General features: G+C 29.4%; 1 protein-coding gene across 1 annotated transcript in view; it reads right to left on the reverse strand.

Moving 5' to 3' along the window:
- Positions 1 to 27,244, reverse strand: part of Synj (synaptojanin) — a 47,407-nt gene that overhangs the window by 10,281 nt on the left and 9,882 nt on the right. The window contains exons 6-20 of the mRNA XM_087161772.1: positions 22,516 to 22,577; positions 21,821 to 21,917; positions 19,490 to 19,659; positions 17,683 to 17,764; positions 16,444 to 16,596; positions 14,136 to 14,292; positions 11,679 to 11,861; positions 9,483 to 9,588; positions 8,664 to 8,804; positions 5,081 to 5,273; positions 4,830 to 4,988; positions 1,525 to 1,672; positions 1,370 to 1,436; positions 645 to 839; positions 487 to 565 (exon numbers count right to left, since the gene is read on the reverse strand). Coding sequence (XP_087017898.1) covers positions 487 to 565; positions 645 to 839; positions 1,370 to 1,436; positions 1,525 to 1,672; positions 4,830 to 4,988; positions 5,081 to 5,273; positions 8,664 to 8,804; positions 9,483 to 9,588; positions 11,679 to 11,861; positions 14,136 to 14,292; positions 16,444 to 16,596; positions 17,683 to 17,764; positions 19,490 to 19,659; positions 21,821 to 21,917; positions 22,516 to 22,577 — 1,992 coding nt within the window. The remainder of the gene's footprint in view (positions 1 to 486; positions 566 to 644; positions 840 to 1,369; positions 1,437 to 1,524; positions 1,673 to 4,829; positions 4,989 to 5,080; positions 5,274 to 8,663; positions 8,805 to 9,482; positions 9,589 to 11,678; positions 11,862 to 14,135; positions 14,293 to 16,443; positions 16,597 to 17,682; positions 17,765 to 19,489; positions 19,660 to 21,820; positions 21,918 to 22,515; positions 22,578 to 27,244) is intronic.

Consider the following 27,244-nt stretch of genomic DNA (forward strand, 5'->3'; position numbering starts at 1 on the left):
AGATAAAATAAAATCATGCTGGTTTTATATTGATCAGTGTGATTTTTCTCATTTTTTTCTACTCAAAAAAATTAAAGAAAAATTCAAATGATTTTTATAAAATTGCACATTAGTTTAAATATTTAAGTTCTAAACAAAAAATTGGAATACCAGGACAACGAAGAACCCTGCACTAGTTAACATGTTTGGCAAATAGCAGTTAGCATATCTAAGGTCAACCCTTTGAACTATTTAAATTGGTTTTAAATACCTGAAAATCCCTTCATTAGAACAAAAGTTATTGTATCTTACAACTTGAGTTAATTGTTATTTTAATAAAGAAATTCATACTTATAATAAATTTTATGGAGACTTATTTGTAGGATAATTTAAAAGGATAAATTTCTCTGTATCATTTTCAACCTAAGAAGTGAGTTTTTTATTATACAAGCTTTGTGAAAAATACAAGCCTTGTGAAAAATTGGAAAATTATATGTATATGTTTACCTCTTTATTGTTATAATCCAAAGCTTCTATGGCATCTTTTCCAGTTTCAAAACAGACTAAAATATCAAACTGAAAGATTCTGAAAAATGCCAGAAGGAAGTTAGATATATATAATCAGGGAGATGGTATTAAAAAAAAAGTAATGATTAAAAACTAACCTTATAGATGCATTCTTCTCTTTAAATAGTCTTTCTAACAGCTGGTATTTAAATTCATCTGTAGCGTTGCAGTTTTCAATATGAATGATAACAGTGCCGTCAGGAGGTCCAGACTCTAATAAAGACTGAAAGACTTCAAGTCGTTTGGGGCCATTTATAACCGCAACATTAATATCCACATAAGCAATAACAGGCCTGCAAGATAATTTTAAAACGTACAGTTTTAAACTTATAATTCTATAACAGAATCAATGGAAATGACTTAAATATTTGCAATTATAACCTTTTGCATGGCATTTAAGTCAAAATAGTTTTTTTTTTCTCTACAAACAACTTTGAATATTGAAATTGACCAACAGATTGATTAGAAAAATAACTAAAATAATAAGGCAGACACTGTTTGAGGTCTTGATAAGAGGGAAATAATTTGATTATAATTTGATTCTCTAGATGCGCGTCTGTTATTAATCTTGACGTTAATTAATTAGTGAATATTAAAATCGAAAATTAATAAACTAATCTATGGTCTGATGTTTTCTCAACAAATAACTTTGAATATTAAAATAGACAAACAGATTGATTAAAAAAATAACAAGGCAGACACTATTTGAGGTCTTGATAAAAGGGAAATAATTTGATTATAATTTAATTCGCTATTTGCGTCTCTTATTAATCTTAACATTAATTAATTAGTGAATATTAAGATTGATAATGAATAAACCAACCGATGGTCTGATGTTTTGAGCTCTGCACGTCCATAAAATGAAATTCGCCCCAGATCCTCATCATTTTCTAGGAAAAAAAAACAAAAAAATAATCTGTATCAAACAATGAAATATCAAAATTTATAAGACTAAATATCACTTTCACACTATATTACCGTAAGGCAGGGTGCTTTTCTTATAAAGAACACGATCTGTATATGCTGGAATGCGGTTCTTCTCACTAGTATCATAATCATCACTAAAAACGTCATACTTGTAGGTGCAGGGAAAGTTTATTGGACCTTCAGTAAAACCTTCGAATGCCTATTTCATAAATAAATAAAAAAATACAGCAAATAAAGATATTTCATTGATGCATAAATTGAAAAGTACACATTTTAAAAACTATTATTTTAATTTAGTCCTTAAACAGAAAAATTGGTGACCATCAACTTTGCTAAAGATAACTGCCATTAAAATTCTGTTTTTAAATAAACCTATCTTATAATGAGCTGCTGCCCATTGCGAATGCTCAGCAACAAAGTTATCATTGGAGCTTTAATCAATATAAAATACTAAGCATCTCATATAAAGATAAAATACTGAGCTAACCATCTCAAAAGAGAATTTTTTTTTTTGGTGAAAAACATTTTATAGTTAAGATATTTTAAAATTCAAATTAAGTTAACAGAATGTAATAATTCTAGATGTAACTACATGGCTCATATAATAGCAGCATAATAATAAATGTAGACATCCAAAAGTGGATTAATAATTTACTTTCCTTATACACCAAAGATCGTAAAACAAATGTCATGCATCTAATTGCTACATTTTTGTTTATTTTCATTGGTTTCAAAAAACGTGGAGCCTTACGACCCTCTGACTCTCAAATGCTGATGTAGGAATGCTTTTTTTTTAAATTTATTGAAATAGAATAACATAATATGAGCAAAGAGTCAGGGTAATATCATTTGTATTGGTAGCCTTACATATATGACCTAATATATATGTGATATACATATATATGTGTGTGTGTGAGATCAGGGGTCTGTCCAGACATTTTGTGAAGAGTCCGTTTTTGTAAAATTGTGAAACAATTACTCGTAATTTGTGAAGATAAAATTAACATTAAGTCGCATTCTTTCAACCAGGGTCTGCTTCTGTAAATTTGTGCAAATAGGTTCCGTTATTGCAAAAAAAAATTTTTCAAGGAATTTTTAAATTGTAAAGATGTACAAGATTATGCTTAAAACTGTAAAATTATGATTAAAAAAATTAAATTTTAAAAGATAAACAGCAATTGCAGCTACTAAATTAGCGATGCAACATATAAATATTTGGTATTTAGCCTATACTGCTGAAAGCAGAATATTCATTTCGGACGAATAAAGGAAGACTCTGCCGAAGGAAGTGTCTGCCGAAAATAAAATTTAGTTCGTTTACATATGTCTTTCTCCCCCCCTTCCTGGAAAGGGTTTATTTGATTAACAGAACAATAATGAAGATAAAATATTTTGTGAAGGGTCCGTTTTTATGAAAAGATATTTTGTGAAGGGTCAGTTAATGAAACCAAATTTCTTCTAAACAGACCCCTGGATATATATATATATCACAATAAAGACAAAAAAGAAAAGAGAGATTAACGGAGAAAATTAAGAAAAATATTAATAAGTTTTATTTATTGCATGTAAGCTGTAAGTACATAGAACCCATAAAATAAGTTAAAAATATAAACATGGAAAAATATACTTTTTGATGTCTTTGTATTTTTAACTTCAAATATATATTCATAGAAAAGATATAAATAAATTAATCAATGTATTCTCAATTCTTTACAATAGATCTCAGGCACAGGCAGAAAAAAAGTAAGTGCTGAAAGCATCAGAAGACAAAGGAAAAAAAATCCTTATTTTCCTAATTTTCAGAATTAGGGAAATGAAACTTAATACACTGGTTATCATAAATTAAGGAAAATTCACAAAAATCGCGATAACTCAAGAAATTACACATGGAATTTTATGAAACTTACCCACAATATACAACACATAGTAAGGTATTAAACAACATAAAAAGAAATTATCAGACATTAATAGTAGTATAGAAATTAGCACATGTATAAAATAAACAAATTGGAAGTATCGGTTTGCAATAGTAAAAGTACCTTTAATATGGAATATGATTGCCTCTAGAAGCAATACAGCACAAACAGCGATGTGTGATGCTTTCAATTATGCGGTCTATCAGTTCAATAGGAAGTGAGAGCCATTGCTCTTGTAAAGCAGTTGCAAGCGTGGCAAGGGTCTGAGGGGGCGGATTGATGGCAGATACACGCCTCCCTAGAGCATCCCAAACGTGCTCGATAGGATTCAAGTCCGGGGATCGAGCTGGCCACTCCATGCGAGTAATTGTTTCCTGTTGAAGATAATCATCAACAATGCGAGCTCTGTGTGGTCTTGCATTATCGTCCTGTAACAGGAAGCAATCACCAATTGCCCCGGCATATGGGCGCACATAAGCATCAAGGATGTTGTCTCGATAAACCTGAGCATTCACGGTTCCCCTTGGAAAGACATGGAGGTATGTGCGCCCTCCTAAGGATATGCCTCCCCAAACACAGACACTGCCTCTTCCGTATGCATCTCTTTCACGGATGTTTGATGGATGATAACGGGTCCCAGGTTCTCTCCATATCAAATAACGTCTACTGTCACTTTCTAGACTAAACCTGGACTCATCCGTAAAGAGAACAGGCCTCCATTGATCTGACGTCCAGTGGACATGTTGTCGGGCCCACTGCAAACGGTCTCTCCTATGGCGTGATGTGAGCGGCACGCAAATGGCTGGTCGTCTCGCATACAGACCACCTTCGTGGAGCCTTCTGCGCACAGTTGACGTTGACACCAACCTTCCGGTGGCTGCAGCAAGAGAGGATCTAAGATGTGTCGGAGTAGCGGTTCTATTCCTGTGTGCACTTAATGTCAAATATCGGTCATCGGCACTGGTCGTAACAGTTGGCCGTCCTTGACTGAACCTCCTAGATGCCGAATCTGTGGTTTGAAATTGCCTCCAAAGTCTATGAACCACAGATGGACTCACATTTAGCCATCTGGCCACTTCTGATTGACTCTGCCCTGCCTCTAGTCTCCCGATGGCTCTCCATCGTAGTTCTTCAGGCAAATGATGCCTAGAGGTCATTATTACGAATTGGCTATCTCAGATTTTCAATGTCGCAATCACAGTAAAATTTGTGTGCTTTCTCTCAAACTTGGACTTTTATGCTCCAGGCAGATGACGTAAGCCGAGTGCAGCGCCACTAATTTGCATATTGCAATTTTACTCAGCTACTCTTAGTGGACAACATATGCAAATTTTGCACGGTTTGGCTTACTTTTGAAAGAGTTATCGCTATTTTTGTGATTTTTCCTTAATTTATGATAACCAGTGTATATAAAATAATTTACCATTTCAAATCATTTACCTGCCTAGCTTGCTGAGCACTTTTTAATTGATCTGCAGCAAGTAGAGCAGCATAATTTCCTGCTTTTGCAAGTTTTCTTACTTCATCATTAGGTAAATCAATCCTATAATTGAAATCTCCACACCAAAATATATAATGATGAGAGTCTAAATTACGGCCCTGTGGAAAAAAAAATAACATATCAATAATTAACATAACACAATGAAGCATAATAATGAAAATATTAACATAACAATGAAAAGTGTAATTACCATTGGGAATGATAGCTTTTTTGAAATTTCTTGATAATCTGCATTACGCTCAAATATTTGTGAGTGTCCAGCTGCCAAATGAGCACAAACAAAACACATGGATGTGTTATAGACAGACATGCGAATGCCTACTCCCCCTTTGTTCCCAGTGGTCCCACCAAGTCCAGTTTTCACTGCATCAATGCAAACATCCCTATTAAATGAAAACATACTTTTTATAAATGTTCAGGTTACATTTTTTTTCAGTGTCTAGCTGTTGCCTGCAAGGAAGTACTTTGATCTCCATTTTAACTATCTTCAAGAGATATCCATAGTATTGTCGAAGTTCTTTATCAGGGTGGCCACTCAAATCAGATTTCAAATTTCCCTGATTTTTCCAGATAAAAATCTTAAAATTTCCAGGTTTTAGTTTTTTTATTCTAATGAAGTGTAGGATGTGGGTACAAGAAAAGTGTCTATATTATAAAATATTTCATTCAAAAAATTTTATTTTTTTAACATTTCTTGAAAAAAATAATTTATTTCGATAATTTGGCAAGATTTTTTATTCTTTTTTTAATGTTTTGGTACAAAATTTTGAATCAAAAATCATATATTGACCAACAAAAGAGTAAAATTAAATATTAGTATACAGTCAGTTCTTAAAAAGAAAACTTTTTTTAAAATTAAAATATGTTAAATAAGGTTAAAATGAAATAGAAAAATTAGCATTAATGCAACAATTTGTCGATAAACATTGCTGTTAGCGATTGTAAAAAGAAAATGTGTGATTAGTTGGTTTGCTGGGAAAAAATAATTCTCAGGTGTCTTTTAATGGGAATACAAAAGTTATTAGAAAAAGAGTGCAATATAAAATCTATTATTATTATTAAATTATAACCAACTAATATTTGGAGAATTTTATAAAGTTAAAAATACAAAAACATTTTGTCAAAACTAAAAAAAAATTACCACGAAAGCATTAGAACAAACTTAAGCCATAAATGGATTCAGCCCAAGGACAGAATTTAAAAACAGAAGCTAACATCCTAATCCCTTCTTCCACCTCCCCCACAATCTTTCCTAAATTGCACAGTCCATAGCTGTCAAAGGTTTCCACATTCGTTTAGCAACAATGGGAGAATTTTATGAGGCATTCTAGTATAACAGGGTTATAATAGAGCAAATTTTGATGCAAGCAAAATATTGCTAAATTGATTACATTTCAACTGCTAGGAGAAAGTGTTAAAAAAAAGTGGATATAATGGATGAAATAATTTAAATTAAGAAAATTAGTAAATAATTTAAATTAGTGAAATTAAAAAAATTTCCAGGTTTTTATCCAAATTTCCCTGATTTTTCCAGGTTTTTTCCAGTATAAAAAAATTCCCTGATAATTCCAGGTTTTCAAGGTTTTCCAGGTGGGTGGCCACCCTGTTTATGTATTGAATTCTAGTAATAATTAAAAATTTGTCCGGCGACCATTAAATCGCACAAACCACCATAAGTATGATTCGGGATGCTTCAGCATAATAGGCAGCAGATGTATTAAAATTAATTCTGCCAAGACTCCTGTATTCTACAACTATCTTCTGTTTACCCGTACATTCTAAAATTTCTCCATATTTGTTGAAGAAATTTTAAAAAACAATATTGGAGATAAAATATCTGCTGATGGCAAAAATACTTCTCTTATTCCTCAATAGATGGTGCTATTGCCAGTACTGCAGAATGTTGAGTGTTTGAAGGTTAAGTAATAATAAATAATGGTTTTAAAATCTTATTTAGATTAAGATTTATAAATATATTTTTTACTCTGCTAACTGTAAGTGCTGACACAATTTCCAATTTTGACTTTTATGATTATGCATGATGTATCAAAACTTTACTCGTAAATTCCATATCTGTATTGTGATAAGACAAACTCACCCCAATACTCCATTATGTACTACTTCCTCACCCATTTCTCAAACAATAACTTGAGTAACGAATAAAATCAATATGCTATTGCTGAATAAAAGCAATAATAATATAACTGGTTGTGGTATAACTGGATGTGGTACCATAGCACCATTTATGTTTAAAATTTCTACAGGATCAAAAATAAATCTAAATAATTAATTTGTAATTAAGTTTTATTTCCATAAAAATAAAAAATTGTTCAAAATAAATACTTTATGTATAACATACTAATTAAATAATTACTTAGGACGATAAATGAATATAAAATGAATGTAAATGAATATATAATGATATAAATGCTAATAAAATGAATCTTAATAAATAGTTAACCTATAACTACTTTTTTAATATCACTTAAAAATTATTATTTAAAAGAATCTAAGAAAATGAATAATAACTATAGTGTTGTCAATAGATAGAAAGTTAATTTATCACATTTAAATGTTAGATTAACGTCTGATAGAATTATTGAAAAAGTACATTCATTCCTAAAACACATTTATTTAGCTCAATTAAAACATTACATAAAACAGACAAAGTCTTCTTAGTTTATAGAGTTCAAATATAAAAATGAATTCTATACAACAAATATGTAATAGTTCCTTTGGTCTTGAATATTCTCTAGGGAATATTTTTGTACCATGATCTTTATAAATGTGCGTTTATGTGTATGGTATATTGATGAGTAATTTATTTTTTCATAATGGTTTTGTACAATTTTAATGCTTTGGTAGTTTGATTATTTATTTTTTACACCTAAAGTAGTCCCGATTATCCGAGTTTCCACTATAACCGAGCTATCAAATACTTCAAGGATTTTTTTGTTGTTCTAGTTAGTTTTTAATTTTAAAAATGACCGCCAAAAAAATTCCAAATTTTATTTTCCAAAAAATTAGGAAAATAACTTGACAGACAACACCAGATTACAAATGAAATGATCCTTAATATCATCAATAATGAAAATTAATCTAGCAAAGGTTATGAAGACAGTGATGATGAAAATCAACATATATTAATCTCTCATACAGATGGACTAAAAGCTATCGAAAGTGCTATTGAATATATAGAACAACAAGAAGAGGTGACACCAGTCTTCCTGTTGTCTCTAAAAAAATGGCGAAACATTGTTGGAGAAAAGTACCAAAGTAGTGTAAAACAAAAAACGATTGAGGACTTTTCGAAGTAAAAACTCTTTAATTCTCATAAAGTATGCTCTTTCAGTGTTTTTAAGCAGGATATTTTATTTATAATAAGAATTGTATGTGATGTACTAGTATAAGTTTTGTATTTGTTAAATATATTACATTTATACCTATTCTTTTTCTTTTCTTTTTTATACTCTTTGCTTTAATTGAGTTTTTCGGTTATCCGAGTTAGTCACGGTTCCCATTAACTCAGATAGTCGGGTCTCTACTGTACTTTAATATATAATATTAAAATGAAAAATTTATTAGTTATTGTGTTTTTCTCATAACACCAGAACTATTTGCAATAGTGTCTTGAAATCAAGGCAGTGGTGAAAGGCACAATTTTAAATTGTGATTGGAAATGACAATAGCTGGTTTAGAAAAATTGCTTTTGCCTCTTGTGGGCAAAATAAATAATAATTTACGCTACAAATTATAAGAAAAAACACTGTTACCTTATGAATGGTGCATGCTTTGGTAATGCAAACACGAAAAGACAGACTCCAACAAGTTGAGTAGATGTTATGTAAATATATTTATTGTTTCTCGATATAGTTTTCTGCAATTCTGTCATCCATTCTCTTTGTTTCTCAGAACTGAAATCAAGAATTTGCAAAATGAAAGAAAAAAATGAGTACTTAATTGAAACATATTAATGTACTTAATTCATATGAATGGATTTAATTAAAACATATAAAATTTTCTGCAAATATAAATTTATTTTGATTTTATAGTATATTAAAAGACAAACATGACAAATAAAAAAAATGATCAAAAGATTGGAAAAAAGGGTAATGTAGAAATAATGTATAAAATAAATATAACTTCAAGACCAAATATATATATATATCAAAAATAATTTTATCGATATTCTAAGGATAATCTAAACATGTTTAAAATTCTAAGTATGATTGCGTCAGATCTGAAATAAACAATTCGATTATTGTTTCTTAGAACCTGAAATAACTAATTGATTGCTTGATTAAAAATTTCATTCACTTTGAAAATACACAAATTAAAAGTAACAGTCGCCTATTTTCAAGACTTGTCAGACGTGAATGAGAAAAAACAAAAGTGATTTGAAATGAAGTTTTGAATCAAGTAATCTTACAGCTTCAGTTCCGTGGGAATATTTAAAAGGATGGCGCCAAACTTTGCTTGACAGGGGGTCCAGTCTCCCCTAACAGGGGCTTGAACAGATTAATTCAAAAAATTATACATATTCGAAATATCTAACAAATACATATTCTTAAGTTAAAAATTTTTTTACTCACCTTGCAGAAACAATGTTGCTAGCATTTAAGTCAACAATTTCTTCAAACCCAATTGCATAGATATCAACAGCACTATTTTCTTCACTTGCTGTTACATCTATTAAACCTAAAACATCAATCAGCTTTATTAGTTTACACAAAACTTAATTTATATTTATTAAAAACAGTGTTGAAATAAATTATTATTGATCACCAATTAATTGTGTTAGGATAATTGAAAGAACCACCTTAAAAAAAAAAGATAAGAATCAATGTTGTAAATTATGAAAATTAAAAATATCTAGTCTTTGTTAAATGTTACTTTTTTAATATGTAAATATTTTTTAAGAAACTCTTTCTTCATGTTTTGATAAGAAAACTGGTTTTGAGTTTGCAAGACTTGGGAGTACATCTTCATCTGTGAAAAGTAGTCTCTAAAATTTAAAGCACAGAAATGACAAAATTTTAAGCAAAATTCCTGAATACTGTCGGTATTTGAGTATAAAATACAGAACCTCATTAACACAAAGTCAGCACAACTATCATAATTATTTCATGCTAACTAAATTTTGTTTTATCCTATTCATAATGAAAACAATTTATTTTGTATTATAAATGCATGTTATGTACTTCATTAATGTATGAAACAATTCTATTATGAATTAAACAAATTAAAATAAGCTTTAAAATTATAACTACTTTATTAAACTATTTTTATTTTTCGATCTGCTACTTCTAACAAAGGAAGAAAACAGAAATAGCATTCCTCAAAATGAATGATTGGGATTTTATTCATTATTCATTACAATAACTCAGTCAGGTATTATACTATAACATACTATACTACCATACCTAATTATTTATTATTTGTGCTGTTTCCTTGCATGTTAAACGATAATCAGCTGGATAATTTCATGTTAAACATGCAAAATACAACGATCATTGAATGCTGACTCACTGGACCCAAATATGCATATCATGTAAATCAATCTCACGTAAAGCGGTTTCGCGTTAGTGAGGTTCAACTATATGAAAAATTCATCAGAATCATATATTATTTCAGATAAAAAAAAAATTATGCACGTTCTGATGAGTTCATATAATTTAATCAATAAAGTATATTTTATTAAAAAAAAATGTTGTAGAAAAATCTTTGATTACCCGTCTAAATTATTCCATTTCATTTTTCTTTACTTTTGGACAACAAATTTTAATATTTGTTAAAAAATTTGTATATGAATAAATGTGCATGCTTATTATAATAAGTAAAAAATAATATTAAATTGTAAGCCCAAATTTTTTTTTTAAGTATAGTTACGACAACACTTTATAAATACAGTAGAAAGTACTGTATCCAGAACTGTCTTAAATTTAGCAAGATCGGAAAATAAGATTTTTCTGAAAAATAGCTCTTTTTAAAGTAACTAAAGATCGAAACATATGTAACTCAATAAGAAAATAATAATAAATGGAAATAAATGATCGTTAATATATATCAATTTCAATACAAAGACGTTTTGCGATTAGTTAAATGAAATTTAATTAACTATAGAGTTTTTAATATAATAGTATAAATGTCACGAATAAAATGTAAACAAGAAATTTTAGAAAAAAGCAGAAACGAAGTTAAGCTTCCTATTCCATAAAAAAAGACATGCTTTCTTTCTCTTCTTTATTATCTGATGAGAAGAAGTATTAGTGCTGATATTCAGATAAAATGACATTAAAAACAAGCTTCAATTGGAAATGAAAATCAGACAGATTTAACTAAAAGAAAGAAAAACTATTGCCAAACCAGGAGTAGAGTATTTATTATTTGTATTATATTTTTAATGAAAATACTTATAATTTAGATCAATTCAAAGCCTATCAGCAGAAGTTACTTTCAAACATTATTCAGCTGCATTAATATTTCTATCCTATTTCTCTTACTTAAGTTTGCTCTTCTTGAACTGCTATTGTCTATTAAAGCATTATAAATATTGAACTATCCTAAATACAACAAGGGATACTAAAAAAAAAAATAATGAAAACTTTAGAACAAGCCATAAACGTTTAAAAAAAAGCTTTTCTTTTGTTTTTTGAAAAAGGAAAAGATATTTGTTTATTGATTATTAAAAAGTGTCCGGAAAATAAATGCTTCCAGAAAATGGATGTGCAAATATAGGACTTTCTACTGCATTTCATATGTTTAAAAAAATATTAAAACAGTATTACTTGATTTTGAAGACAACTTCGGGCAATCTAAGAGCCATTCCGTCATAGATTGATGTTTAAATACTATGCTTGTAAAATGTTGCCCACCATTGACATTCCAAGTAGCAACGCCAAGTTTAATTCTAAACGGTGATGTAAATTCAACTCTTTTTTCATAAAATGTTCTTAAAAATCCAGGTGGAACTAAAAGACAAATTAGCAACAAATAGTTAATTTTGCATTTGGCTACCTAGCACAAGATACAACGAAAATAAAAGTACAATATAACTACAATAAAATACCAAAAATAAAAGTACAACAGAAAATGAAAATATTCCGAAGTTAAAATTCGAATTCAATTTTGCTAAGAAAATAAATTTGGAGATATAAATAAAAAAGGTACCCTAATATACTTTTGCACTCCATTGAGTGAGAACTGATAGTGGAAGTAAACATAGCAGTTAGCAGCTTATTGCTTAACTATATCAGCTGGTTCTTCGCTGAGTCAGCAGTTCTATTCTTGCTTACCATTGGTCAGATTACAGCTGCTTGTCATAAGTTAGTCAACAATCAGCCAAAGGTAATGCCAAGTGAAGCTTTGTTTACTTTCGCTATCAATTCCAGCTGAATAAAGCATAAGTACAAAATCGTGGCAGTTGTTAAAGAGTAGTTTTTGTATGCAAACTCTAATTGTACAGTGTGGCTTTGAGGAGAACTCCTCCAGACTAAAAGCCTGGGGCTCTCTGCTACTATGGTAACAAGCGAGAGCAGGTCTCTAATGGGGGTGAAATGGAGGAATGAAGGTATCGATTGGTTTACTCACACTGAACCTATGCCAAGATTTGTAAGTGGCATAAGTATTATAGGGGTATACAGTATTTTTACTACAATGCGAGAACCTCGCATATTTTTTTCTTTTTTCACATTAAAAAATTATTACCCCGAGAAATCCGTGCATTCTAGAAATCAATTTCAAAACTCGTGAATTTCTCGCATTTTGGAAAAAGCTCCGCATTACGCCATTTAGAATAAAATCCTTTCACTTTTCTTCCTGGATCTTTCATTATTTTCAACATCTGCCCGGTTATCTAGCTTCCCTATTTACCAGTATTGCTCAGAACCTTTTCGAACAACAGAACACTACCCCTCCGAACCACGGAACTCCTTTCAGAACACATTTCTCTGCAACCACGTGTTTAACGAAAATAAGGTTTCTTCATGCAAGATGTTCAAATTTTTTATGCACTAATGCAAGATGGACAAATATCTTGTAAAGGCAAAATCTTCTATGATGATGCAGCAAAAATGTTCAATGATTTAAAAAATAGAAGACGTTAAAAATGTATTATAATTAAAGAAATGATTTTTTTTTAAGTCTGTGTTTTTTTTTTAGTTTTTAGAAATCTCACTTAACTTTTTGAAATCTCACCCTGTTTTTGAGAAAGGGTGAGAAATTCTCACTCATTTTTTTTCTATGATGAAAACACTGGTATAAGTGGTATAGTAAGTATTTTCAATTTTCTTTTAACATTTGAAACGTAAACTTGATAGATCTGCAGATCATTGATGATGTGAGGGGCCTTTCAAAAGATGAAGAGCATTCTGGTGTATCAGCAGGACAACAAAACAAGCAGAAAAGCAATCATATTGAAACAATTATATTGTAGAACTCTGAACAATATCTTATCTTTTCTGGAATTTTAGCATAAGTGTTGACGATGAGACAGGGTTGACACTCAAATCTGAAAGAAAAAAATTTCCTGTGTTTTCCTTTTGCATATTATACACAATATATTAAGAGGAAAAACACAAAGTCACCATGATCTTGTATGAACTGTATTGGGCTAACTACACTAGCTATAATTGCTGGAAAAATTTTAGAGAAAAAATAATGCTATAGTAAATGAGCTAGTTTAATGTAGTTGAAATGTCATCCTTAAATAAGTCATTGATTGCACTTTGAATGGTTACCATTTTTTAAAAGACGAAAATAAGAAACAAAATTCCCTGTATTTTCCCAGTTTCTACAGAAAAACTCAAATTTCTCTACATTTTTCCCTTTTACTTAAGGTGACTTTTAAATTCCTTGTATTTTCCAGGTTTTTCCTATTCTCCCTGTGGAGTGGCAACCCTGTGAGGGATTCTTCATTCTTTCTAACTTTAGAAAAACCATAGAATCAAAGAAAGTTAGATGTCAAAATTAACTGTAGGACTATATTTAGTTTCAAAGGTTCTTATAAATATATAAAAAAACAGTGTGCATGTATGTATGATCAATATGTAATCATACATTTTTCTACCACACGAGCAATGAAAATTTTTTTTAATTGAGCGTATTGAAACATTTACAGCCTGAAACCTCTCTACCTCATTTTCTTTTCCTGTGATATAGGCAGGTTAGATATGCTGTGTTAAGTATTTTCAAATATAAGTTAGCAATACAAATATATATATATATATATATATATATATACTTACAGTTAAGCATGCTTGGTGGAAGAACCATTCGTGCTCTTTCTGCTATATCATTATAGAGTAAGTTGCCAAGTAAAAGCAGATCAATCGCTTCTTGTTTACTGCTGTCAAGAAGATTGTTTTGTATTGTTCTTACTACAGAGCGAGAGCCATCTTTAAGCTTAAAACAGATAAGTGAGATCATCGAGAGACAGAAGAAAAAAAGAAGAGAAATATACTATGCAATGTAATACAAAAAATATAATGAAATTTATTAATTCAATCAATAGTAATTAGCTAAGAATGACCAAAGGTTGAACACGTCTAGTTTCTCAAGTCAAATGCTCCTCCTAGGAAGTTAAATCACCGAAAAAAAGCACCAGAAAAAAGCCCCCCCAAAAAAGCATAGGAATGAAAAACACCTAGAAGAAAAAGCACAGAAAAAAAGTGCTGGAAAAGTAGCACCAAAAGGAAAATCCATGTAATACCACAAAAAAAAAAAAAAAAAAAACAGAATATTAAGTTTTGACAGGGAGAAGTTTAAAAAAGTAAGCCAACTGCTTAAAGACATATTAATTTAATGACTGATTAATAGTCATGACATGACCTTACAATCGATGTACGTGTATTTTTAGATTTTTGATTCAAAGTAATGAAAGTGATAAGTGTGAACTAGTAATAAAATTGATTATTTAAACTATTGTTGCTTTTAAAAAGAGCATAGTACTAAAATCAAACCGGAAATGATTTTAGCCTAAAAATGCAGTCTGACATAAATAATCTTAATATTTTTTTTATTTTAATTAATGCTTAAGTCTAATAAGTATTAATTTATAATTAACAAATGACCTTGAAAACAATTGTTTCAATTACAAGTATATTTTAAATATTTTTTTTTAGAAAAAAAAATAATAAGTGATAAATGTGAACTAGAAATAAAATTGATTATTTAAACTATTGTTGCTTTTAAAAAGAGCATAGTACTAAAATCAAAATGGAAATGATTTTAACCTAAAAATACAGTCCAAAATAAATAACCTTAATATTATTTACTTTAATTAATGCTTAAGTCAAATAAGTATTAATTTATAATTAACAAGTGAACTTTGAAAACAAATTTTTGAATAACAAGTATATTTTAAATATTTCTTTCTGATAAAAAAAAAATTTTTTTTTTAGATGTCAAGTTTTATTTTTACTTTATAAACTAAGCTTTCCAAATTAATATTAAATGTGAGCTGAGAAGCAATAATAGCATAAAATAAAAAAATCTATAATATAAATAATAATATAAATATAATAATAATATAAATATAATAATAAATAATATAAATACAATAAAATATATACAATAATATATAAATAAGTACAATAAAAATATAAATACAATAAAAAAAATTCTTTCTCATAAATTTTCCATAGTACATACAAGTATTAATTGAAATTATTTATGAAAGTATGTAAAAAGATTACAAAGAAATTCGACACTTAGAAAAAATAAATCTAATTAAGTAAATCTAATTAATCCTAGAAACTGATTTTCAGGTGATTTTTTCAGTTTTTATTTTATTTTTAGGTGCTCTGTTTTCCTGTGCTTCCTTTCCAGTGCTTTCTTTTCTGATGCTCTTTTTTCCATTTATCTTTTAAAATATACTCATAAAACTCTTTTGGCCTCGTGGGCAAGGTGGCTAATCAACACTACTCTTTCCTTCGGCTTTACATAACAAGTATATTTTCATTTTTACTTTTTATCTTTAAAATTTTTTAGTGTTAGAGTATAATTCAACGACATTATACCTTAAAAAAAATTGTGTAAAAGAAAAACTTGACAACCCTAATTTGAGAGAAAACTATATAACTTCTTAAACTGTTGTAGACATCCTATCAGAAATTAAATGCAATAAAATTATCTGATTTGTAATCTAGTAAATTAATTTTGCAAGTCTGCCTTTTCTTAGATCTTTCAAAACTAATTTCTATTTTATATAATTTGAGCAATGCTAAAAATTTCTTTTCATGTAAGTTACACAAGACTGACGATTTTTCACAAACTTAAAAGCTGGCAAAACGTGCAATACTAAAATTACCTCTTAAAAATTTTGTCAAAATAACATGTAGACAATCTCTTGTATTCTGTGTTCTAAAAGATATTGAAATAACCATTAGTTTATTTGCGAAAATTAAATGAACATATCTGAAATAATATTTTCCATTTTTTCCATCGGCTTACTTATGTTTCATGGTCAAGAAGAGAGATATGGAAAAAACTATAAAAGAATAATGTTAAAAAATAAAAATTGCATTTTCACACAGAAAATTAAAATAAACATACTTTGGACCTGCCTTCCAAAGCGCCTGTCCCAGCATACATTTTTGAAACTTGATCACCATTTTGAATCCACATTTGTTTGAATACTTCACTAAATCGAGAAAGAATTTGTGGCTGATCACCAATCGATAGGTGGTGCAGTTGATGCTGTAATATCTTAAAAGTAAAAGAATAAAAATCAAATATGACATATTTATAACTGAATAACTTAACAAAATAGTTAAAACAAAATTATAAATAGAGCAACAAAAAAAAAAAAAGTATTATTAGTATGGTAGAGTCCCGATCATTCAATTTTCTGCTTTAACCCAGATATAAAATATTTTAATAATTTTCTTGTTCCAGTTTGTTTTTTATTTTTATAACTACCGCCGAAAAAAATTCTGAATTTCATCTTACAAACACACAGGAAAATGAAATCTAACAACTTGATCTGATGAAATTAATGTTAATAACGTCAATAAAGAAAATGAATCTAGCAAAGATTATGAAGACAGTGCTGATGAAAATCAACATATAAAAATCTCTCATACAGATGGAGTAAAAGCTATAGAAAGTGCTATTAAATATATAGAACAACAAGAAGAGGCGACACCAGCATTCCTGTTATCCCTAAAAAAAATGGCAAAATATTGCTGCAGAAAAGCACCAAAGTAATGTAAAACAAAAAACGATTAAGAACATTAAATAAAAACTCTTTCATTCTCGTAAAGTATGCTTTTTAAGTGACTTTTTTATTCAAGCAGACAGCGCAATGTGGGCCAATGCCTTCCTCTGCAGATTTATCCAGAAGGACTTCTGATTTATCTTTGATCTCCAATTCTTTTCATTAATTGCAAAAAAATCAGATTCCACCAAATCAGCTAAATTGAATAATTCTCTTTTATTTCTTTATACTTCAACTGTTGATGCTTTAGTTCTATTTGTAAATCCTCTCTTTAGTGCAAGAACTGTGTTCATTTCCCTCCAGTTGAATTGAAAATAATATCTAGATTATGAAAAAAATTAACTAACTCGATCTTAAATATAAATATATTAAGTTTATTACATTTATTATTAAAAAAAAATTATTTTTTAAATTATTTATGGTAAACTGCTTGTTTGGATACTTCTGATATTTTAAAATAAAAATTATTAATCTTTAGTTTATACAAGTTATAAAATTCATCACACAATTGCAATTAAATGTTATCATAATTTTCAAGTGATTAGCATTATCATTCTTATCTGAATAAAACTTACCTCTAACCCAATATAAGTCTGAACATTATTTGTTCGGTCTAGACAATCTAAACAATTAGTACGGAATGTTCCTTTCTGGAGACTACAAAAGAAAAATGTCAGAAAAATAAATTTAGTAATTATAGACAAAGAAAAAGTTTTGACTAAAATATATTTCATATGAACTATTTTCACTTTTAGAGTTCCTTTAAATATGCATAAACATGAATGGGCATGTCTCATTAACATCATCAAATAAAATTTATTGAGAGAGGAGACTATTCTTAATGCCACCATTTTCAAATTGCTTACGAAAATACTAAAATAATGTTGATATACAGGGTGGTTTGAATTAAAGAAAATCGAATCACTGAAAATTGGACCACTTTGAAATGGTCATAAAAGGAAAACTACAGGACCAAATGTTATCGAACTTAGTAATAGTTTATGGATGGTGTCAAGGATGGTTGGTCATTGGATGGATGGTCACTAGGGAGTGCTGCAGGCTTTATAATGCCTATACTTTCGGGTTACTGTTTCTGGTGTATTTTGAGGCCATTAGGCTTGCAACGTTTTCATTTAACTGCATTAAACTATGTTAAGATCTCACTCCACAAAACAATAACATGTCTTCAAATCAAATTGAAAATCGATAAGTGACCACTACTGCATCAGGTGACAACTTTGTAGAGACAAGAGACAGAAGAGATTGCAATTGCTTTAACTTATCAATTTCAACTGGCGATAAGTTGATTGCAAGTTAGTAAGTTAGATAAGAAATTTATTAAACAAGAACACAGTAAAAGAGGGAGGGTTAAAGAAAAATGGTAAAATCTAGAAAATACGTTTAAAAACAAATAAGAAAAATGTAAGAATTTTAAAAAAAAAGGGGGGGAATAAGTAGTCAGTGAAGCTTGCCCATATTTGAAGGCGTTTCAGTTTCCTTAAAATCTTTAATCCACACATGATTGCTTGTTTACAAAATTTTTCCAAATGATTTAAAACTAAGGGCTGAAAGGGGTCTTAGGGTCTTTAAAAACGTTACCTAAACAAGCATTACAACCTTAGAGACTATAAAATAATTGTTTTACTATCTTAGACTTAGAGGTTGGGTAGCTCTAACGAGCAGGGTACATCGACCAGAGGTCTATGACTACTTAATTACCCAACCCTAAATCATGATTAGCATGAAAGCCCTATAGCTGAAATAAAATTCAGCAAACATCTTACAGGAACATCTTGCAGTTTCCAGGCATTGACGCAATGTTGCCCTAAATGCTCAAATCTTTGAGCAGAATAGACCTCACATTCATAGAGTATGCGTCATGATGTCTCTTCTTCAAGATGATAACGTCGACAAAGAGAATCAAAATACTATCAAAAACCTTTTTCAGCAGCAGATACTGTTTGTCGTAGTAAGTATTGGCATCCACTGTCTAAGAATAAGTAAGCTGTTACTGATAAAACAATTCTACTATTTCTAACTTTTAGGACAAATAAAGTCCCACAGCAGATTGATTGTAACGACAAGGTTCCCAGTGGAACACCGAAATAAAGCATCACTTGCAGCAGTTAGTAAGCGGGAGGGTGACCACTTTGATCAGCCTGCATAAGGACCAAAGGTGCGCAGTATTGGTCTTTGCAAAACTGTTCTACTGTATAGTGCTTGACTTTGCACATAGGTCGTTAGGCTACCAAAGCAGAGGATCAAAATTGCGATGGTATGTTTTCGGATCATCCTCAGGGATGTTTCCTCAGACTGTCTCGCCAATATCTCACTGTGCAACATAAATAAAGTACCTATCATTAGAAAAAAATAATTAATTACTTTTGAGCTCCCTCTGAATCTTTGTAGAAAAAGCTAAAACTTTCAAGCTGATGAGCTATTTTCTTCCCCAGAATATTTATATTTTCATATCGTCCTCCACGACATTCAGCATGATAATCAAAAGCAATGTAGGGAATGTTTTTACAATAGCGTGAGACTTTGTGGTGACTCTAAAAGTGAAGAAAAAAATTATTTACAGTTTCAGGAAGCACTAGAATTGTGTAAATGAATTAGAATAATAAGAAAACATATGAAATTGATAAAGAAATTTGCATGCTTTGTTATGGTAAGACATATGTGGATAACACAAGAGTTAGTGAGCCAAATCAAGGGAAATATTTTATAAAAATGCATTTAAGTACAACAAAATTTATGATAGCAAATATTCAAAGTCACCAGTTAATGGGCATCGTAATTTGGTAGGTCAAAAATGCAATAACAACTTTGCACTTGTAGAAGATTTATTGCGGGATATAAACCCTTCTAATCGCAATCCTGATCAGAAAATAAACTCTCATGCTGTTTATGAGGTTGAGAAATGTTTTCGGAAAATAAATCGTAGGAATGAGAATAATAAATACCACTCATAAGGTAAGACAATTTTTAGTTCTGGGAGAGTTCTATAAGGGGTAAAAAGCTGTAATTTCACTTTCAAGAGCATCCCAGAAATGTTACATGAAATTCGGGTCAGGAGATCTGGCCGGCCATTTTTCCCTCTGGATATCCAGCTCCTGGAGAGGGCCAAAGAAAAATTCAGGAAATCGTTCTCCAACAAAAATCAGGACATTTTTGGAACAATGCAGGTACAGCTCATGAATCAACCACCACCCTGAATAACTTTTGATCTAATGATCAGATCTTCATGCTCTAAAACACAATTTTAAATAGTTTGAGAGAGTGACTTTAATTATACTAATTAAGTAGTGCAGACAATATTTTTTTTAATTACAAAATCAGATACAATCTGTATTATATCTGAATTAACATATATTTTTTGACGGATTTGGATTTCTGACTCTCAAAATAGCGTGACTAGCCACAATTTGAGAAATATGGTCCAAATAGTTTAGTCAGGAGAGCGGTCCAAAGTTTGAACCCCTTAATGTTAATCTTACTTCTTGTGTATTTCGCCATATTTTAAGAACGCTTCTAGCACGCAAGAGAAGTAAAATTTTCTTTTGGGCAAAAAATTTGACAATAGTCCTCAGGATTAGCCAAAACTTGGGAGATTTTTCAGCTCGATTTTGGTGGGTGGAAAATGTAACCTGAAATCGTGAATCTCCGGCAAAATGCAGAAGAGCTGCAGATGACATTGCAAGTTTCCTCCCCATCGAATCAGAGTATGCACATGCGGATTTGCAACACATAAAATGATTTTATCAAACAAGTAAACCTGGCTTTTTCCTATGCTACGGATTGGTGGTACAGAGAAATAGATTGTGAGAGAACGAATATTAAAAACATTGAATGGAATAATGTGAAAATCCCAGCTTTTGCGTAATTCACGGTGAAAATTTACAAGGTAAAGAAAAAAAAACTCTTATTTTGGAATTAGGAAAAATAAGCACATTTTAAAATCTCCTGATGAAAAAGCACCTTTAAAAACACTATGCACCCTGATAAAGTAAATTACATATTTTTAATTTCAAAATTACATTGTTTAGAAAGGAAAGTTTCAACTATTCTATTATAATTTCATTAATGGAGTATAACTCATAAGAGTTATACTCCATTAATGAAATTACATATTTTTAATTTCAAAATTACATTGTTTAGAAAGGAAAGTTTCAACTATTCTATTATAATTTCATTAATGGAGTATAACTCATAAGAGTTTGAGTTTTTTTTTTACTTTTCAATTTCAACTCAGTCTACCACTTTCGACTACAAAATTTGGTATTAGAGATAAATATAGTTAAGTGGTATGTTTTAAGAAAGAAGGAAAAATTAGAAACTTGGAGTTTTAACAAGAGCAAACAGATCAATATGATGGATCAGATATCAAACAATTCATGTAAATCAACGTGAAAGAACTATAGGCAGTGAGCCACTCAAAGAGCATATTTAATCAAGTATTAATGATGAAGTGGACAATATTAAAACTCCATAATTAATCACTCATTAAAATTGTAAAAAAGGCATTCATCGAATTTGAACATACATTCTACTTAAAATTTCAATGCATGATTTTAATTAAAGAAATAGAATACATTAGAAAAAAGAAGTAGTTCAAATTTTCATATAAACTTTGAAAAAAATACATATTAAAGTGGAAAAAGCATTTGAAAAAATATAATGTAAAAATAGAAAATTTGTAATAAAATGACATACTTGAAACATTTTACTTAGCATTGCTTCACCTTCTTTTGAGCCAAGTAAATTAAGTATAACTTGATCACCATAGCGGTTTAAGATTTGTGTTAAATGCCTAGAAACAAAAGTGAATAACAATGTTAGAACAGTTAAATAAGCTTAAATATAGATTTGCTATTTGGTAGTGACAATTTTGTCGGTAAGTTTTTTATTTTGGGCGTGGTTCAATATCCGTGTTTTAGAAATCGGGCACAGCTCAAACAGCATGTTTAACAAAATTAACACAACTCAAACTGCGTGTTTAACAAAATGAACACTGCTCAATTTTGCTTGTTTAAGAAAATTAACACAGCTCAAACTGCGTGTTTAACAAAATCAACACAGCTCAAACTGCACGCTAAACTAAGATTATTCCAAATCTTGAAAGTTAAAATTTTGATAAGGTAAATTCCTAACACAGGGCAAATAGAAGAGATTATAATTACTTTCTCTAAATGGGTGTTCAGACAGGATCACTAAAAAAGTTCACAACAATCAAGTGTTCATTATATCCAAGGTACACGGGTTTTGACAGTAATTACTTTGAAACTTATTAAAAAGTAAAAAACTGAAAGGTAATCTCTTTTGGCAAGTCAAAAATTAAAAACCTATAAAAAAATTTTATTGATGAAGTTTCATAAAATTCAGGATATGAGTGTAAGTATAGCAAAAACCTGTCAAATGATGGAGCTGCTGCTTCACTTCCTCTAGATAGTTTCACTTTGTGAGATCCAACCTACAAAATAATAATAAATATCAGAATCAAATTGGTTAAACAACCTCTAAAACACTATTATTTTAAAACTTTAATATAGCACACGAATCAGTTTCAAAACACTGGTCGTTTTAATGCTTTTTATATTTTGGGTACAGTAGAGTGTTGAGTATTTGAGATTTTTGCAAAAGGAAGAGTATTAGAGGTTTTTTCTTAAACAGAAACAAGATATTCTTCACATTTTGTTCTCATTTTTCATGGGATGACTCAAATTCTGAAATAAACAGGATAATTTTATATGTTTAAACACTACACAATTCAATAATAATTATATATATAGGGCAATTCCACGAAAGTGTCAACTTTTAAGTGAAATTTTTTTTTTTATGAATTGCATATTTTAATTTTAAAAATATGTTCAAAAATAGCCAAAGTCTACATATTATTGTTTAATTTTTGATAATTTTAAGTTTTTTGAATCTGGCAGCATTCTGAAGTAATCACATGGCTGACAAGTGAATTCTTCACATTTGTGCTCAAATTGTTTTCTTGAAAAATACTTAGAAAATAAAAGAAATGCATCTTTCTTTTGCAATATTTTGATAAAAATATGCATATAGTACAAAATTTAAACATTTAAAACATAGCCTTTAAGTCATTTTAAGTTTAATATATTAAATAAAAGTAACTTTTTTTGTGTCATTCCGTCACATGTTTTAGTATATTTTTTTAAATAGCAACTGCGTTTTTGAATGAAAATGTGTATATTTTGGAATATAAAGCAGATGTGGCATAAGAATCAATGAGAAATTGTAAAATTCTATGCATTTGATTATTAACTTCCAATAATTAGCGTGACGGAATGACACGTCTTCGGCGATGGAATGACAAAACGAGTCCTTGAGAAGCTTAGTCAAAAACTAGGGAATTAATTTTTTTTCAATTAACCTAATGGCTAAAACAGCTGTTGAAACACAGATAAAATGTTGAAAAAGACCAAGATCCCCATGATATGATGAAGAAAAAAAACAGAGAAAGAAAGGCAGAGAAGAAAGTTTCCGCGACAAAAGTTGGACTTAAAAAACTCAGAAGTGCAAACGCTGTTGTGCGGAGATTGTGTAAACAAAGAAAAAATCAAATTCTACCAATCTCTTCACATACAAATAATTTAAATTCCCTATACAAATTCCTGCAGAGTCTTGGTAAAGCCATAAAAAAAATTGTACACTCACCATAAAAAAAATTGTACACTCACTTCCAAATTCTAAGTCAGTCTTTATTTGAGAAGTATTTAACATCGAACTCAAAAGAAACTAAGTGAGAAAAGTAATGTTGATGAGCTGTTTAATTTGGTTAAAAAAATTTTTACTGTCAAGATGATGTTAGTTACAAGCCCCCAAGTATGAAGGATTCAGTCATAATACAAACTCTGACAGAGTAACGAAGAGTGCAGATGCAATATATACTTATGGCCTTAAAAGAGGCTTTTCATAAAGAAGCATATATTGATGTAAAGTGTGTCTTATCTCATTTTTATTAAGTGTATTTCATTAATACCTCCACATGCACCTATAAATACCATGTAATTGTGATGTTGTTCTAAAAGGCCAAACAAGATGTTGGCTACTGTAAAACGGCACATAATATGTAAAAGAATTTTATGATTTCATAAAGTCGAAGCAACAAATCGTTGAAGTTTTGTTTTTGTCCAGCTATTCTATTTAAGAGAGGGCAAAAGAGAATGACTTCAGCTAGACACTTGCTACATTAGCATTGCCAGGAACAAGAGACCTGCACTAGATGCTCATGTAGTTGAGAAGCGAATCATCAAAATTGGAATGCTTTCTAATTTTAACCAAAACCAAGTGTATGATTTGAAAAGCCACTGTTTTGAAGAGGAAATGGAAAATATGATTGAGGAGTATGCGGTCGACTCTTTAATCATTGTCCCATACTGCGAAAAAAAAGAAGGCACATTTATATGCAGCGCAAATTACTTTGATAAACAAAGACGATTTAGATGTTAAAGTATTTAAAGAACATGGGACAAAAATTGATTTATGCATAAATTTCCTGAGAACGAAGATAAGATGTGACATTGGCAAGTTAGATATAAAACCTCTTCTGAGACAACCTAATTTTTAAATTGTTGAAATTTTAACTGATTCTTACGTAAATATTAATTCTGTTTATCTGTTACATTCTGTTTATCATTTACATATTAATAAAACATTTTTTAAATGAAGACTTTCTTCCACTAAACTTTTTGTCATTCCGTCACAGCAAATAGATGTTAATAACTGCTAACCAACCTAAGGTTAATTTTCCAAATTCACAATTTACATTGCTTACACATTATACTAAAAGTAAAAAATAGTTCAGGAAAATAATAGTTGCAAAATTCACAGAAACTACCAGTTCTAAGGGGCATGCCGAAAGCTTGGTTGCCAAAATGTCATTCCGTCACACAAGTAAAAAGTTCATAAAATTAAAAATTAAAAAAATACAAAATTCTTTTTTTTTTTAGTTTATGAATCACATTATACCAATAATAATGATATGCATGAGAAAAAATCATGTTTATTTGAAATTAGATGCATAGAAACTTCAATGGACAATTACAGCATATCATAAATTTTATTATTTTCATACCTAACTTATAGGAAATTCTCTCCTGAAACCGAAAATCTGATTGTTTTTTTCGGCAAATGTTAATTTATTTAGTTATTAAACATTTAAATTGCCCCAAAAGGCCTCCGTAAGTGATGCAATCAAAAACGATCCCTGATTGGTTATGACGTCACATGTGCCGAATGTAAACGTGCCGTCTCCATCCGCTAAGGCTATTTCATGCTCTTTCAGTTTTGATATCACGTATATCGTATGAACATCCTTTGAAAATTATTTTTGTAAAAATTTTGTGAATTAAATTTACCATTTTGAGAGTGTGTGCAAAATGAAAGAAAGATTTTAAAACTTCAAACGCTGTTATTTATCACTAAAATATCTGAAGAAATGATTATGCAGCTCTTTACAGCGAATCAACATTTCTTTTCGGTTGAAATCAGTGGTGTTAGAAAATACTATTTTATTTCACTTACTTTTAAATTAAAATAACGCTCCATTGCAGCCTAATTACTTAATTAAAATAAGTCGCAGATTGGATAGAAATAGCATACATTTAGATATAGGATGGATGATTTTATAATTCGTTGTTGCATTAAAACAAATCAGCATTTTCATAAATCTAGTCCATTGAAAAAATAGCAGTCCGTCACCGTTACAATCAGTGTGCTAATGTTCAAGAATTCAAAAAATGTAATTTAATGTTGCTTCTTTTATTTATTTATTTATTACTAGAGTTGAAGGATTTTCTTTTTAAGTAAATATTTACTAATGCAGTTTATGTCATCTTTTTTTTACTATGTATTAAATATTTAAATACACATTAACGCTTATATTTATTATTCCTTGCGTAAATAGGAATTTCGTTACAGTTAGAATTTATTTTTAAATTTATAAATTTTAATTTCTTTTTCTGCAATATAGTATTAACAAAGTATGACTATAGTTCACTGCTCTCCTTATTTTTGCAAACTATTTGTCAGTGCTTGCAATGAAGATTTCTCAAACAGTAAAATTAATGCATTATACATTTTTAATTAAAATATTTAATTTAATTTAATTAAAAAAATGTAATTTAATTAAAATCTCAGATTGAGCATTCGGTATTGCCGAAAACGTATCAACATTTTCAAGAATTTAGTCCATTGAAATATATCTGACCATCATCTTGACAGTATTCTAGTTATATTTATAATTTCACTTAATTTCTCATTTATCCACAAAATTTCAGCGAATATCATTAAGCTAGAAGTTTTTGTTTCACTAAAGCTAAAGAACAATTATGGTGAGCTACAGAGACACTGGGGCCTAAACAATAATAAAAAATTAACTTATACAAAATGGGAAGAAATTCTAATTCACATTCTTCACTATTTATTAAATAATTAAAAGATATACAATAATGTTGATATTTTTATTCTTTGAGTAAATAGGAACTTTGCTATAGCGAAAAATTATTTTTATATGCATTTATAAAATTGAATTCCCGTTTCTGTAATAAAGAACTAAATAAATGCATATTCTTGATTTCAAGTACTCTTCTTGATTAAGGCAATTAAAATAAAGTTAGTAAAATCTACTGGAATAGAAAATAAAAAAAATTTTCCTTTTAACTTTAAGTTTTTTTGTTGAAAGAATGAATTTAAAGTTTTGCTGGAATCACAAGTTTTTTAAAAGGCTATTGCTACGCTGAAGACAATTGCATGCTTTGAATTCACGCTAGAATAAATAATTATAAAATATCAATAACTTGAGCTTTCCTACATTTTAAAATCTAAAACTATTTATTCTACATAAAAAACTGATCCAATACTTCTTTCACTTGAGATGAAAATAAATCTTCGAAATGAATTTGAAGTATACATTAAAATTAAGATTAATATGGTTAAAAAAATGAAAAAGCGAAAGTTATTTTGTATTTATAACGCATCATTTAATAAGCAATGCCACAAACTTTTTTTATTGAACTGAAAAATCTGAAATATACAGAGCTAGAAAATTTCGTCAACTATTAACAATGTTTCAGTGGGTACCACTGAAATTTAACATTATAAAAATACGTT

The sequence above is a fragment of the Parasteatoda tepidariorum genome, chromosome 4 (genome assembly GCF_982258835.1).
Source record: "Parasteatoda tepidariorum strain Cologne lab strain chromosome 4, Ptep-v5.0, whole genome shotgun sequence".
NCBI classification, from domain to species: domain Eukaryota; kingdom Metazoa; phylum Arthropoda; class Arachnida; order Araneae; family Theridiidae; genus Parasteatoda; species Parasteatoda tepidariorum.